The sequence below is a fragment of the Apaloderma vittatum genome, unplaced genomic scaffold (assembly GCF_000703405.1).
Source record: "Apaloderma vittatum isolate BGI_N311 unplaced genomic scaffold, ASM70340v1 scaffold40536, whole genome shotgun sequence".
Lineage (NCBI taxonomy): Eukaryota > Metazoa > Chordata > Aves > Trogoniformes > Trogonidae > Apaloderma > Apaloderma vittatum.
The window spans coordinates 261-16,895 of NW_009724108.1; the positions used below are offsets into that span (position 1 = coordinate 261).

A 16,635-nucleotide genomic window follows, 5' to 3' on the forward strand; every position below is an offset into this window, starting at 1 on the left:
GTGGCATCTCTTGAGCTGTTGTATTTGGAGCAGGGAAGGAGAACATCTCATCTTGAAATGTCTTTGTTTTCCTGTTCAATCTAGAAAACTTAATTTGCCAGCCACTGCTCTGTCAGCAGCTCAGGAAAGAGGTTTTGAGCTACAGGGCTATGGATTTGAAGCTGCTCCAGAGCAACTGAGAAGGCCACGTGTCGTTCGAGTAGGACTGATACAAAATAAAATTCCGCTTCCCACTGACACGGCCGTGGCAGTCCAGGTACACCCCAGTTTGTGTGTAACTCCTCTTGTGTTTGGATTAAGAAGTAACACGTTTCAGTGGTTGATGTTATGAAACATCTACTGATGTTATGAATATCTACTGATGTTATGAATATCTACTGATTCTCTGGTGATATAGGACTCATCAGTATTTTAATACAGCATACTGTAAAAAATCCAGATGACACATCCAGTTTTATTGTTTCTCAGACAGATCTCGGGTATTGTGTTTACCTAGTGAATTGCCTAACCTGTCTGTGGTCTTTTCCAAAGCTAAATACGCAGTCACTCATTTTGTACATGAAAATCCTTTGCCTCTAACATGAAACAGAAAATCATTTACCCAAAATCAAAAGAGGTGCAACCCATGGAAACCACAAGTGTAGTTCTTGTTTTGATTGAGAAATGTTCCATTCTAGGAAAGTCCATTGGAGTTAACATAGATTAATAAAGCTGTGTTTGTTGTTCTCTGTACAGCAGTAAACTGAATCTTATTACAAATTGATCATCCTCTCCTCACATCTTGGATACAAAAGCACTGAGGTGACATATATGGAAATAGCCTCCTAAAAGTAGCTTTAAAAAAATGAAAGGAAATACTGCATTTATAAGATTTCCTGGAGTAGTAGTTTTGCAGAGTGGTAGGGCAGAACGTTTCTGAGGTAATTTGTTTTTCAGAAGATTACATGTCACAGATACAAGTCGTTAATTCGGTGTATAGATCAAGTTTGTGGATTGTTTGTAACATGTGTTTAACAGACTACCAGTTATATTAATGATTGACCTTATAAACAACTAGTTAAGTATTTCTGTAAATCAGTTTATAGTTGTTGAGTTTGTAGGTCACTGCTGACTTGTCTTGCACCTTTTTTTTTTGTATTGACACCTGAAAGTATCAATGCAAACTGCTAGTCCTGTGTTGAAGTAGAATATTGAAGTAAAAATACTTTGAAAAAATGATTTTTTGCTAGTTAATAAATGCTTTGATGACTTTTTTTTTCTTGGTAATAATCTACTGAGCTCTTGGGGCAGAGGGATTTAGAAAATAGTTTGGAGTTAATAACTTCTAGGGAGTGTTCAAGATCCACATGTGTGAGCAGGATTAAGAGATAACCAAGGAAATGGACTGTCCTTACATTATATTTTGAGTACTTGACTTTGAATCTACGTTTACTTAATGTGGTTCTATGGGTTGTTTCTGATGAGCAGCAAAATTATCATTTTTTTCTGATTCTACTAAGATTTGTTATTTACGAGTCAGTCAGCATATATTTAAATGTTGTAACCATGGAATTAGAACTGCATTGGATTGCTTTCCCTATTTTCAGCATTTAAATGCTTTTGAAAATCTGTATCTATTATCAGTGCTCAGGAATGATAACTTCTTGAGTTATTCCCTTGAAAGCAATGGGTCTAAGTATTGAGTAAGATAAATTTAATGTGAACAAAGCTTACAAAACCAGACTGTTAATATAGTAAGTGAACTAGAACCTACAGACTTTTTTATAGTATGACACTTCTCGCAATCAGGTGGCAGCACTGCACAGACGAATTGAGGAGATTGTGGAAGTAGCTGCAATATGTGGGGTCAACATAGTTTGTTTCCAGGAGGCTTGGAGTGAGTATTTTCTGTGATTCCTTATAGTTTGTCAGAGGTCAAATTCCTTCTATTTTAACAAGTATCCTGTTCTAGAAGTATGTCTTGTAAGTAAACAGCAGATATCTTCCAAGATATACCAGTTGACTTTACTGATCTGTGTTCTAAATAAAAAAACAGAGAGTCTTAGTTAGCAAAACTGCATGGAAGTCTGCTGCAACAGTGATATTATAGGTATGCTCCTTTGTGTCATCCTTTGTGATCCTTTTCTCATTTTTTTTTTTTTCTCGTAAGACTGGGGTCTTTTTAGACAGATACTGAAATTTAAAAAAATCTGATTTTACTTAAAATTGAGTCTTTGAGACTTTATAGAGGTGAAAACCAAAATGAAGGCCCTTTACACGTTTGTGAAAACAGGTTATTCACAGAAAGTATACACTGGTGACTGGAGCATGTGTCGTATGTTGGCCTCCAGTAAGACTTCACTAAGTATATTCTTTCTATTCTGCCTTGCTCTGTGTGGACCCAAAACTTCTTGCCCTGGCTAAAAATATTTCAAATAGCTTTTGCCTTTAAACAAGAAAAACAGTTAAACATTCTAAAGTGTTTAATTTTTTTATGTGTTCATGCAAACAGTGCATATTTCTTGAGCGACATGAACATTCTTGTAAATTTTGTCTTCCGTTGGTGTTTTCCAGCCATGCCCTTTGCTTTTTGTACAAGAGAGAAGCTTCCTTGGACTGAATTTGCTGAGTCAGCAGAGGATGGACCAACAACAAAATTCTGTCAAGAGGTAGAAAAACCAACCAACGAAGCAAAAAACAAACCACTCCACATCCAGCCTCCAACCCCAGCCCATAACTGTTGCTGGTTAGCAAGGATTTCTTTTTAAAGTACTAGTCTAGTACCGCTGAGAAAACTGAAATAATGAAACTTAGATTTTTTACTTTGCACATACAGACTATCTTTTACCATAGAAGACATATGAAATTGCTCATTTAACTGTTCCTGAATTTTACAAGAAAGAAATGATTCTTCATAAAAGTATTTATAATTTCTATTTAAAAGGTGTTTCTTGCCTAGAACAGTATGAAGGTGTGAGAAGAACAGATCACCTTTTCTGGACAGGAAACGCTTCCACACAAATGTTTTTCATCTCCCTGTGAAGTGACCCAAATGTATTGGGGAGCTTTTTATGGACCCAAGGAGATTTGTTACTGTCTGGCTCTTATTTTTCCAGAGACTGTTGGTGCAAGGGTGGCAGAGTTTATTTTTGTTTTCTGAAAACTTTTCTTTTTTTAATAGGGAATTTCAATTACGTTCTTTTAAAAGGGATTGAAACAACAGAGGACTGTTTTGATGTCAAGTTTGCTGAGATACACACTGGCCTATTAAGCTTTTGTAGACAGCACATTATCTTTAGTCTGATCTCAGGCAAATACGTGTTGCTTCTTACCATGGCATTAATAACACTATGGAAGTTTGGAGAAATACGAGAAGTGGTTAGAAGGAAAAGACAATATGCTAGTAAACTGGCAGTCAGAAGTCGCTGTATTTCTCACTCACACCTGTGTTATTTGACATTTGTAGTTAACATATAATGCTTTCCTTTTTTTCTTTTCTTTTTTTTTTTTTTTTCCATAATTATTTTCATCTAGTTGTGGTGTCTTTCATTCTGGCATGGAAGAGTGGGATGGGATCTATCTCCTCTTATACCTGCAAATAGATAGAGGTCCAATTCATAGTTTGACTGTTGCTGTTAGGATGCTTTTTGCTGTTGGCACCTTGTATTTCCAGTTGACAGATTCAAGTGGAAAGCTGGGTGAGGTACCCATCTTTGATGAAGAAACATGGACATGCCAGTGTGGCTTAAGCATTAGCCCTTGATAACAACCAGAGTCACATACCAGATGAAAACTTTTTAAAATCTTTCTTTATGAACAAAAAAGTGAAAATAATTACTGCAGGCTTGTATATAATAGAAGAAATGTGTTCCTTTGTATAGCTGGCAAAGAAATACAATATGGTTGTGGTATCTCCAATCCTGGAGCGAGATGAAATACATGGGGGAACTCTGTGGAATGCTGCAGTGGTCATTTCTAATTCTGGAGCTGTCCTTGGCAAAAGTAGGAAAAATCACATTCCAAGAGTTGGAGATTTCAATGAGGTAAGATGCAGTGTTGTGATTATTAAGCTAGACTTGTCTTGCAGCTTTTGTTCACATCAGCAGGTGTTGTATCAGAGTTGCATTGACAGGAAGTGTAATGCTTCTGACTGAATAGCTGGTTTACAGCATCTTCTGTTTACTAATCACATTACTTCCACGGAAGCCCTCGACAGTTTTTAGATTGTCCTCCAGAATCAGCTTTGGAAACTAAACTGGTAGTAAAGGCAAAGGCAACATCAGAAGAAAACTGGTAGATGTGTTTATCCATCCACAGAATTATCACAAGCAGAAAGATCAGGATTAAAAATTAACCAAAGTCTAAAAATACGTTGTCTTACCTAACTCTCCTTGTCAGCTAAAGTGAGTAATTAACAGAGAGGCGTTTCTCCCAAGCACTGGGGGCTGCTACATACCTGCGGTTGCTTTTGTTCCCTGTTCAAATGTGCCAGTCACTAAACTGAGGCTTCAGAATCCAAACTGCTTTTTTTGTTAATTTCAGATGCTTTTTCATATCTTGAAACTTTTGTGTTCAAAGACATCTGGAAGTTTTGACCTGGGCTCCCAGACCTGATCAGACTGGGTTGTGTTACTTCAGAGGAGGCTGTTAATAGGTTTCTACACAATGGATTTCTGGCACAGGCCTGTCAGTCACCAGTGTTGACTTCTGTCTTTAACAATTATTTTCCTATTTAGTATTATTTTATCGGATCCGTCTTTTAGCTAGCATAGCAGTAACTAGCCCATATAAAATACAAGCACTGAAATGAATTTTGACTTCCACCCATGTTCTTGATTTGTTCATTGTGTAATGAAAAAAAAATACATTCCTGTTGCTTGTGCTAAAATATGATGTCTTTTGGTTTTCCAGTGTTTTGTGGAACATTAACAGATTCCAAGACATGGGTTGTTTCCAGCTATGGAACTGTAATGAAAGACACCTAAACAAAGAAAATATTTTTACTTTTCCATGTGAAGTATAAATAGAGTTTCATTGAAAGTTTTGCCTAATTCCTAAAAGGAGTTATTTTTTATCATAACAGCCAGAATTACCGCAAAACAATGTTTATATCTTGCAGGTATACTATAGTGATTTGCCATTTCTTGTTGTATCTACCTCATTATAGAAACAAGTAGTGTCTACCCAAAACCAGCACTGTCTTTTTAGCTAGTTTTGTTAGCAAAGCATTAAGTTTGTTCTGAGCTGAGCAGTTCTGGTAGAGGAACTCTGGAAATCACCAAGACTACAGGGATGCTCATCTCTATTACTTTAATGTTTTCTTTATCAACTGAGTTAACTTCCAAAGAAGCACTGAAATTGAAATTATTTTTTGTGGATTGTCTCTGTAGAGCAGATAGGGATTGTTGAAATCATCCTTATTGAACCAGTGAGAACTGAATGGAAAGGGGAAAGAGATTGGTCTGTAACCTATTCAGCCATGTGTGGGAGGGAATATAAATAAACAAAAATCAATCCTTCTTGAGACATCACAGTTGCTGTGGAGATGATTGTGACCTCTGGTGAGGAATAAAGAAATAAGAACTGATGAATTCCCTGAAGCAACAGCATTCTTGTCTTTCTTCTCCTATTGTAATAAAAGAAAACTGAGAATAGAAGAAAAAATGGAAATATATTCAATCAGTGGAATTGTTTTCAGAAAGGATTGTGTGAGTGCCTACCACAGACATAAGAGGAGATAAAATCTGTGCCTAAGGGACTGTGCAGTTTCGTGAGACCTGATAATAAATAAGAAACATGAGATGTTTCACTTTTACTGGGCATATGGAACCTCTAATCCTTCTTGGTTTCAGAAGATGATCCCCCTGTATGTGTCATGCCGTTCTCTTACAGTTAATGTGAGGCCCAAGTTTGTCCCCTAGCTGTAACTGTGCTTGCTTTAATTTCACGTGATTCTACTTCCTTCAAGGCCAGTGGCAGTGGTTGTTACAATGGATGGATAGTTTCAGTGACAAGGGAGTTGTTTTACAACACACCTTTCGTGTATGGGAAGGGACATGCCCCACTGGGTCAGGCTTGTGGATTACGTACCTTGCTTTTCTGTCTCCAAGATCATCACAAAAAGGTACTATTTGGAATAAGTCTGGCCACCGCAACTTTTGTACTCCCTCAGTGTCCACAGTCATTCTGTTAGGGTTGTTCCTGTCTTATTTCTTTTCTTACCTGTGGTCCTTTTATCAATGACTTTTGTAATCCCTTCCGAACCTGGTGGTAATACCTGCTTTCACAAAGAAGCAAATTGCACAAGTGCACTGCCTGCTGCATGAAGAAAGTTCCTTTTGTTGTAAACAGGTACGGGAGTGTAATTTCCGTCAATACTCACTACAGCTGCTGCTTTCGGGAGTTCTGTATTCGTTTTGTCCACTGCCTTTGTGATCTTGTAAATCTCATTCACAGTATTGCCCTCAGCCTTCTGTCTGCAGATGGGAGAGCCTTTTTAATTGCTCCTCACAAGGGAGCTGCCCCAGCTCGTTCATTGTTTCAGTTGTCGTTGCTTATTTCACCTCTAGTATATCCTAATTGAGATGCATACACTGGAATTTTTCTCTTACATTCTGATACCCTTCCTGTTCATGTCAGATTTTCTTTGGTTTTTGACCTCCACTGGTCAGGCAACTGTCAGCGACTCCACACATACCATTTTCTTTTTCCTGGGAAAAACCATTTCTGTACATTTCGTTTAGAATATCTCTGTAAATGTTTGTCTCTATTGACAGCTGTTAACAATGCCGTGTCCTTCCTTTCGCCAGTGACTTTTACAGGAACCAATGCATTTCTACTTGCTGAGAAATGTTTCATATGATAAAAGTTCGTAGCAAATGGTAAATTGGATCTTTGAAGCCAGCACTTGGCTCTAGTTTCTTTAAGGAGTGTTCTCTAGATTTATCCTGTGATTTTCCTGGTGGTAGTTTCAAGTCTTCAGCTTGTTTGGAGCAATAGACATATAAGAAATTTAAATAACCAATCTTAGCTATACACTGATATTTCCTTATAGCATTCATAAAATTACTGCATGCCAGTATATAACAGGTGAATGCAAAGGAATTCCATATTCTTTAAACAGTGTTCATCATCTCTTTCTTTAATCTGAATCAAAGGATTGTGATTACTTAGGAAAATTTCCTGATGTGGTAAAAGTACTAAGAGGTGCCTAAATTTTGCTGATTTCTGGATCTCTTCTAAGCTCCTGTAGAAGTTTCTAGTGTTTATGTCAAAGTTGGTGCTTAGATATAGTGCGAGTGAAGGGAAACAAAGGAGCTTTAATTTGATCTCAGCAGTCTAAGAGAGCAGCTTTTTGCTATATACCCGTTACAGTGCAGCTTTGTACGAAATGAAAGGTGTCATCCTCGCTCGTGGTGTAATAACCTCAAGCTGATAATCAGAAATTCAGAATTATCAAACCCATGTTGGAGGTATTTCTTTTCACTTTTTAAACAAGTCTGCATTTGTGGGGCTTTATTTGTTTTCTTTGTTTTTTTGTAGTCTGCTTACTATATGGAAGGAAATACAGGACACCCGGTGTTTCAGACACAGTTTGGAACAATTGCTGTGAATATCTGCTATGGGCGCCATCACCCTCTGAACTGGCTCATGTTTAGTATAAATGGAGCAGAGATAATCTTTAACCCTTCAGCCACTATTGGAACACTCAGGTAAAACACAAACTGATTTAAGCATGCTTTCTGGGTTTACTGCACCTCTGAGCCCCTCACTAGGATCTCGGAGGCACCTTGCTGAGCACTTGGAACATGAGGTGTCACCTTATTTTGCCTTTACGAAGGAATCCTCATTCTCCATCTGAAGTTTTGGGCTACCAGTCTGCTCATAGTCACTAATTATCTGCCAGAACTTCAGTTTTAAATCTAGAGGTGTTTTGTCTCTGAGACAGGGTTAACCAGTGTCCAGCTGATGTTCTGAAAGCTACTGACACTTATTTAGATAATATAGGTAATATTTTTGCTTTATGATAGGCAGTAGTAATTTACATGGCTTAGCTTGCCAGCTTCCATTGTCCACCTAGGAGCCAATAAGTATGGTATCAAATTGCACTTTTCAGAGCCAAGCTGAGAAACCTTTTTCTCAGAAAAGGGTTTTTTTAAACTGTTGGCAATTTTGTGATTATCAGGCTTGAACCAGGCTGAACCAGTGTAAACTGTTTCCCTTGAGATTAATCTTCTGCAGATTGACAGTAATTGCAGCCCTACTGACTTGATTTCCTAAAAAAAAAAAAAAGGAAATTCAGCTCAGCGAGTTAGGAAAATACACTTCTTAGCTAGCCCATAATGATTAATTTGTGGATTAGATCTTGAATGTTCTTTGCCTCTACATTATTAGCATCAGTCACATTTCAGTATAATAACCTTTAAACACACCATGCTCCCAAAGCCTTGTCTGACACAGGCTGTGTATTGCTTGGGGTACTATCATGTGATGGAAAATAGCAGCATTTCTTTAGGGTCAGGGTGGTGGTGGGGCTTTCTTTACATAGAACCACTGTAGAAATGGTTTCAGTGGTTCTTTGTGCCGCTCTGGACAAGATCACCAAGCCGTTCTTTCAGTCTCATTGTATTCTGTTCTTTGCCACACTGCTCAATACCTTCAAATTCCAAATTCGACTGTGAAGTGTGGCTTTCTAGAATGAGTCTGCACAGCTGCTTTAACACATGATAGAACAGCTGTGCTTTTCCTTTTTTAATTTTTTATTCTTTTTCTCCCCTTGGTTACAGTAGGCTCTGAAAAGTAATTTCCTATTGTGTAATGTTTTCATACCTATGGCTGAGGAAGTCATAGCAGTTTGTCCTTATTTACAAATACTAATATTTTGTAAGTAGTTACCTTTGTATGGGGCAGGAGGGAAAGTCTGACTTTGCAGAGTTTTTTGGAACAAAAACATTTCATTTGTGAGTAAGAAAAAACAAACGTATTTTGCACTAGCTGAATTTTCTTTGAGTTTCTAACTCCAAAGATAAGTTTTAGGAAGATGTAAAATGAGCATATTTCATTGATACTCATGATATTGTAATATGAGAATAATAACCAGTAGCAAACAAAAAAAGAAGACATACTGATCTCTTATAATACTAAAAATTCTTTCTCATTTCTCTTCTCTCTCCTTTCAGCTGGGCTTGTGTGCCCAGCTGGAGGGAGAGAGAAGACTAGTTGCAGAATATTTTAATTTTTATTTCTTTAAACCTAGAGGAAGAGATTCTTCCAGTGTCAGTTTTGTAAACCTTAATATATGGAATGTTTAGGGAATATAGACTTGGTAACTGGTTATACAGGATGATAAAAGAGTTAGAAATACAAGAGTAATATCTTTTTTTAGCATTTTCCTTGTCTTCAGGATATCTTAATCCCTTCCCTTTGCCTATTTAATATAAATTTGGAGATTTTTCTGTCTCAGTAACAACGTCCGAGAATATTCAGCCATTTTTTGTTGCTGACCAGCTAGAAAATTCTGAGGACATTGAGCATTCAAAATAGGGTAGAAGTGGTGAAAACAAGATGAGAGGCATCGAATTTTCCTACCCACAGCCATGTCAGATGCAGAGAACCCTGTATTTGCACACCTGGAGAGTAGATCCATCGGTTGGATGGATGATGCCTTTCAAACTGCCTTTAATAGTTTTTAGTCTAAAAGATAGTTTAGGTTGAGTAGTGTTGGAAGATGTACTTTTTAAAGAGTTGAATGAATACACAATGATTCCTGGTCATTTATGTTGCTACTAAAATAATATCTGTGATGGTTGTCCTCTTACAGCCCATTAACAGGAGACGAAACAGAAATTACCGCATTGTCAAACAGCGCTTCATTGGTGTTCTGGATGCTTCAGGCTTTTATAATTACTGCCTTTCACTTGGTTGTTTTTAAGCGTATAATTTTTATTGCAGGAAGAGGACTCTTGAGGCTTATGTAAAAACTGTCTCTGGGGTTGATTCTTGGCTATAGCCTTATTTTCCTGTCTCTCCTGTGAAATTGTAATTTGCTTGAGCTTTTCAATAAATTTCCCTTTTTTTTAGAAGAGCTGGCTGATGGACTCAAAGCAATTGAGAAAAGAAGTAATAAACCAAGTCCTTTCAATCACTCCAGTGACCATCTCTTAAAATTCTTGAGTCTGACTGAGAGATTAATGGGGCAACTGCTTGCAAACGTGACTTGGTACTCAGCATCTGGCATATACATGCTGTCACAGGAGTGTACCTTTGTTTTGGAGCTCTGAATACTTCCAAACCTCCCATTAAATACTCCAATCCCATGTATCAAACTGTTCAATACAAAGAAGACTATTTTAGTTTTAAACATCAGTCTGAAATAAAATCTCCTCTGGAAAAGAGGTAGAGGCTTGTAAAAGAGAAGGAATTTTAATTCCTAATTTCTCAGCTCTTGATTTCATGTAAATTTAGTGGCTGGTTTAATAGATCATTACTGTGAATTTATTGAGATGCGTTTGTTAAGCCTGCTTTTTCTTAAGCATGCTTGCTTTTTCATCAAGCCACCATGAGAAAATAACTTACTGGAAAGTGCTGTGAAAACTGTGGTCAAAATAAAGAAAGTAGGAAATTTCAGTGGAAATGGATTTTTCTTTTCCTTTCATTTTTTCATTATTCCCATAATTGTGGTTTGGGTTGGGTTTTTTTTATTTATTTGCTGCTGCAAAGGCCTCTCCTTGACCTTGGGAAAAAAGGAGGCAACTTGCATAAATTCTCACAGCTTTGCTGCAGAATGACTTTTGGCATATTGAACGTTAATGGAATGTGAAAGCACATGTGTAAATCCTTTGCATAATTTGGAGAGTAAAACATTTTACACTTTAATCGCTTTAAAAATCTCAGTGTGTCTTTTTTTTTTTCACCACAACAAAAGCATGTTTACCAGTTTATCAGATAGAATTGTTTATACCTATATTTAAGTGGACAATAATTGTCGTGCTTGGCTGTATCTGTGGGGAGATTTTGATTGTAAGATCAAGGTCAGTCTTAGCAGCTAACTTTGGCTTCTTTGATAGAAAATGTACAATACCAGGCAGTCATAATGTCAATTGAGCTCCGAAGTAGACAAGCAGTGAGTACCTGCCGCCTCATTTGTGTGTTGCAGCGAATCACTGTGGCCGATTGAAGCAAGAAATGCTGCCATCGCTAACCACTGCTTTACATGTCCCATCAACAGGGTAGGAACGGTATGTGTCGTAACTTCCTTACTTCATTTTCTCATTTAGGTACTGTAGCGTGAGTGCATTTGATGTAAAGAACTGAAGAGCACTAGAATGCGTAGGTTCATCTGCTGTATAACGGCTGTATTGGTGGTTATAATATGATTTGAAGGTGGACAGTGATAAGGAGCTTGAGCTGCCTCATTGCTTGCAACCTACTTTTTGGTTGCAGCTGCTTCCTGTTCTTGAATTGCTGTCTTTGTAACAGGCACCCACCCTAGTTTCTATGATGAAATCAGTATTCTTTTAGCCAAAATAACTGAAAATTTAAAAGAACCTTAAGTCAGTGGTACACAACTGGTTGCTGTTGTACAGATACTACCTTTTTCTGGACACTGAAATGTTGTCAAAGAAATGCACACAATTGTTCTTGACTTCAGATTAGTCCAAATACACTATGTGTGTGTTCTTTTATAAGGTTCCCTGCAAAAAATCGAGACTTGTTCTTGCTGTTACGTGACTACATTTGTTTTTTGTGATCTGCAAAGATGCATTTGGTTAAATGTCTCTTGTTTTGCCTCTTTAGACTGATACAGGGCGTGTTCCCTAAAGTGTGTGAACAATGGGCACTGATAAGAGAAGATCTTGTTTTCTGGCCTATCCATGATAGAAAGTCTGATGACTCCCTTTAGACAGTGTTGATGATATGCCAGCAAAGAAAAAAAAATATAAATTTTCATGCTAAATATGGTAGACTAGCAAAGATTTCTTGAATTAAGTAGAATTATACTGCCACCTACGGCTGCCTTTTATTTCACAGGAATACTACAAAAATGCCTTTACTTCTGGAGATGGTGGAAAAGGTATGTTCAGAAATCATGCTGAGTGGTTGCTAATAACTGGGAAGTCTGAGGAAACAATAGCTCTCCTGCAAGTGTCTATCCCAGCTAACGCCTGCTTTACCTAAGACTGCTGTTTTGTACGGTGGAAAGCAGCATCACTTCCTGTTAAAGGTGGTGCTACCCAGGATATGTGGTCACTAGAAGTTCATACCTAAGGTTTATCTGTACTTTCAGAGGACTATGTTCTGGAGTCACTGCAGTGTTGTAGGACTGGGAGACAGAAATCTCACAAATTAGGCTGTTGTCAGTGCATTCATGACATATGTAGTTTTAAGATTATTCACAGTAATAGGTAGCCCGAGCCTGAATCCCCTGCCAAGCCGTTTTGCCCTGTTTGACAGATTAGCTGTAAGTAAGACAAGAATGCTCAAAGAAGAGTGTGAAGATTTGCTTGTGTGCGCTTCACTTCGTGTTGAAACGCTTTTAATTTGCCGTGTGACAACCGTGACTTCTTCTGGCTTCATCTGGAATGGGCCTGAGCCATTTTTAGCTAGTTTTGGAGCTAAGTGTTTGTAGCAGCTGCATAAAAAAGGTCAATGGTATCCATTGCTTAGTAGTACAACAGACATGGCTGATTTTTGGCACAACTTGAGTCGTGCAATATGAAATAAGATACTTTTTTTCTGTGCCTTAAATCCCAGTGGTTTTACCTCTGAAAACTGAATGGGTGCATCTCTGTCAGCTGTTTTGGAAATATATGATTTGAAAATTAGAATTGACTTAAATTCTAAATAAAAAACAATGAAAGCAAAGCCTTTACTTTGGTTCAGAGGCTTAACAATGGGAAATCATCATCATACAATATTTAAAAGGCAATGCAGTGAGTTTTTTCATATTAATTCAGTATATGTGAAAGATATACCATGCATGAAAGTAACTACAGGTCAGAACTACAGTTGCCTTAGGATTCTGCTGTGACTCTTCAAGGTGAACCTTGTGTAAAGTGCGGTGGGTGAGCAACTACAAGAAACTGAGCCAGGTTTTATATGGGACATTGCATGTCAAGGTGTATACTTATTTCCAGATGGCATTACATGCTTTTAAAAAATTTCTTTAAGCACACCATGACTTGGGCCATTTTTATGGCTCAAGTTACGTAGCTGCACCAGATGGCAGCAGGACCCCAGGACTCTCTCGCACTCAGGATGGACTTCTGGTGGCAGAGATGGATCTAAATCTTTGCAGGCAAGTCAGTGACAAATGGAATTTTAAGGTAAGCATGCTTGTAAAGAAACAAATTTACATATGATATTAGAACAAACAAGCTTTCATAATGTTCTTGTAATAGTTAAAATGCAGCCTTTTTTTTTTAATAGAGCTTAAGTCATTGAACTAATTTAACAGGATGTTCTAAAGGCCAGAGGCGTAAATGGATTCTGAAAACAAGTAGCCAAATTCAAGGAAACTAGGCCAGTAGCTTTTGAATGAAAAGCGTAGCCTTTGGTCCTCGAGTGCAGGTTGCCAGGAGCTCTGAGGAGCTAGGGGAAGTGCGCACCGTTTCCTTGTGCAAGGTGCACAAGTGTTTGTCACTGAGCTGAGATGGGCCTTTGGTCTCAACAAACATGATAGTTCTTTATATTCTTACAGGCTTTTATAGGCCTTACTTGTCAGTTTGGGTGAAATTTACTGAAAACCCAAACCCACAAGAATCTTTAAGCTTCTGAGAAATTTCTGAATGCAAACTTCTTGTAGTGTTAACTCACTGAATTTGTGGATGTGTTGAACTGTGTACATTGATCTCTGAGGCATCCTAACACACTTTTGAATTTATCTGAGTCAGATTAAGATGGCTGCAAGCCTCTCCATGTGGCTTTAACAAACTAACTTACTATATGAGTTAAAGCTAATTTGGGATTTCTGAACAAAAGCCATTGTATCGATCAGGCAAAAACAAACAGTAGAAGCAAAACACTGACCTTTAGCTGCTTTGTATAGAATTGCTTGGGTTTTCTTGCCTTTTAAGTCTTGTACTTTCAGCACCTTAGTTTTATGTTGATGGTGTGGATTGCTATTTTTGGTCTTTTGGCATCTGAGGCACACCTGTGGCTTTTGTTTATGCTTATGTATTCCCTTTTCCTCTCATTTGTGGCTAAGACAGAGGTGGTTCTTGATATGAGGGAGATGAGGAAGTATGAAGTCATTGGTTATCCACTGCAGAAAATCCTTGCTAGCAAGAAGGAACCTTTTTAGCCTGCTCTGGTATCTGCGGTTTACATTCAGCTGTGCCTAAATGGGATGTTAAGCAGAATGTCTTTGCTAAACTTTGAGCACCTAAATGGTTACATGAATTATCCTCCTTTTGCTGTGGCAAGAAAGAAGTAATTTGCCCCTTTCAGAGCCAACGTTGTAGACTTTGGGCTTCAGAAGCGGCTGATAGCACTATGTAAAGTGCTATATTTCAGCCTCCTAGCTCACTGTATCACCCCAAACTATAATATTTTGTATTAATGGATGAAGTAAGAGCAACCCAAATGCCGTCAGTGGCAGTTACCCAAGTTTACGGCTGGCAGCAGGGTTCATTGGTTGCCAAGGCCGTAACAGGAAGGCATAATTCCAGAGACGATCCTTTGCCTTCGTTGACATAACTTCCATAAAAGAAGGTATTGTTGATGCCCACGTCCACCCTTCACGTTCAACATTCAGCTATCCAGGATAACCAAAATAGCCTTAAGGAACTAGTCAGCGGACATGACTCAGTGAAGGAGAGCTGCAAAGCAGAGAGGTGTTCATTTTAAAGTTTTACTGTTTAGACTGGAAACGCACCTCAACTCTTTTTTTGGGTAGGAGTATAGCTTTAGTCAACAAAGTGCAAGAGTTACAAGTGTCTTAGCGTGTGCTCAGGCATTGGAGGTCTTGCATTTTGAGTGAATTATGATTTTACTGTTCAGGGCAATTAAATAATATGTTGTCATAAACAAATGATGCATATAAATATTTTCTACTGAAGTACTTTCATAGTTCACTGAAAGAACTGAAGCTTTCATTTTTCTTTTCCAGATGACGGGTAGATATGAAATGTATGCAGAGAAGCTCACTGAAGCCGTCCAGCCTTATTTTATGCCCAATATAATCAAAGAGTAAGAGAGAACAATCAAATGTTACATAACAAATTAAAAGGTACTGTTGGATGATAGCTTTACTGTGGATCACAAGTTTAATGTCATTTTAATTTCCTGTAACCAGCTTCTAAGTAATAGGAATGTTAAGTAAAATAATTGAAAAATGGCTTTTTGAGTGGGTTTTTTTTTGTCATTTACACTAGAGTCCAAACTTTTGTTCCTTTCTAGAAACATATGCAGTAGGAATACATTGGTATACTGTCCTTTAAAGATTTTCCAACCTTTGTCATAAGCTAGTTAATAAATGCACTTGCTACATGATATTACAGGGTTGTCTATGACTTTAAACCTTTATTGAGAATGGCTTAATTACAAATAAAAATATATTTATTTATAAAATCCCTGCATGTAAAATACACCTTCCTTTCCTATTGACATCATGAAGGAAACTGAGTGACAAAACATCTTCAGAATGAGTGTTTTGAAAAAATGGGGAACAGTTTCAGAAAATGCAAAACCGTCTGAATGCTTCTGCAGCGAGCTGCTTTATAATCTCAATTTGTGTCATATAAATACTCGGTCTTTTCACTTAGCTTCTGCTTCTTCCTTGTGTTTTCATTTCATCTCTCTTCCATTTGGCAGCTGTAAGAGATCCTGTTGCAATGGTGGAGCTCTCCCTTAGTTTGTAGTAGCTAAACCAGCTTTGTTTCCTTACCTTTCAATTGTGATGAAGCATTTAAACCCTGGCTACCAAACATTTACCAGCCAATACTGTTACATCTATCTGTGCATTTCAGAACACTTTGTGTGCTCTTATGTTCATGTTTTATGTAGAAGCTCAAGATTTCCATTTGGGTAACTGAATCATCAGGAGGCTAAATGTCAGTTACAAGCCTTTTGTAAGAATTGGTTTCATTTAGCTATCCAAGCCTGCTCTAAAATAAGTCCTATGGCAGTTCAATGGGATTGAATGAGCTACCTACCTGAAAATGCAGGGGTTAAGGAAGTACTCTATCAGCCTGTAGTTTACATACCTGTTAATTAGTAACATAGCTAATACAATCTCTCTAAATCAAACATCATGAATTTGGACTTGTACAGAAAAACTCCCGGATCAGTAGCCTTCTGCTGACTTATTCTGGAGCAGTCACAGGCACTGTGCCTTTTTACTGGGATTCTGCAGGTGCCCTAATGTTCTATGACTCACACATCACAGCCTTATTTTGAGACACTGAAAATTTCTTGTCACGTACTTTTGCTTGGAACTTTTTAAAGGCTCCTGCATTTTAAATGTTTGTTACTATTTTTAGTCTTTGTACAAACGAGCATTCCTGATTCTACTGAGAATACTTACTAAGCACAGTGCAGATACTTTTCAGTAAGTCAACAACTCATAAAATGTTTTCTCTTAGAAACATTTTTTACTATGCTGAAAGTAGATTCCTATTAATTCCAGGAGATGGATGAATCTGAACTAGGTGGCTC

At 37.7% G+C, this 16,635-nt stretch overlaps 1 protein-coding gene across 1 annotated transcript; it reads left to right on the forward strand.

Annotated features, from left to right (window-relative positions):
• Positions 1 to 33: 33 nt before the first annotated feature.
• Positions 34 to 15,172, forward strand: UPB1 (ureidopropionase, beta; the record flags this gene model as incomplete). Its single annotated transcript, XM_009872351.1, has 9 exons — positions 34 to 256; positions 1,789 to 1,876; positions 2,554 to 2,648; positions 3,861 to 4,022; positions 7,522 to 7,691; positions 11,135 to 11,216; positions 12,010 to 12,052; positions 13,150 to 13,304; positions 15,089 to 15,172. Coding segments are annotated over 9 exons (1,102 nt in total), but the record flags the coding sequence as incomplete, so codon positions are not given.
• Between the last annotated feature and the right edge of the window lie 1,463 nt (positions 15,173 to 16,635).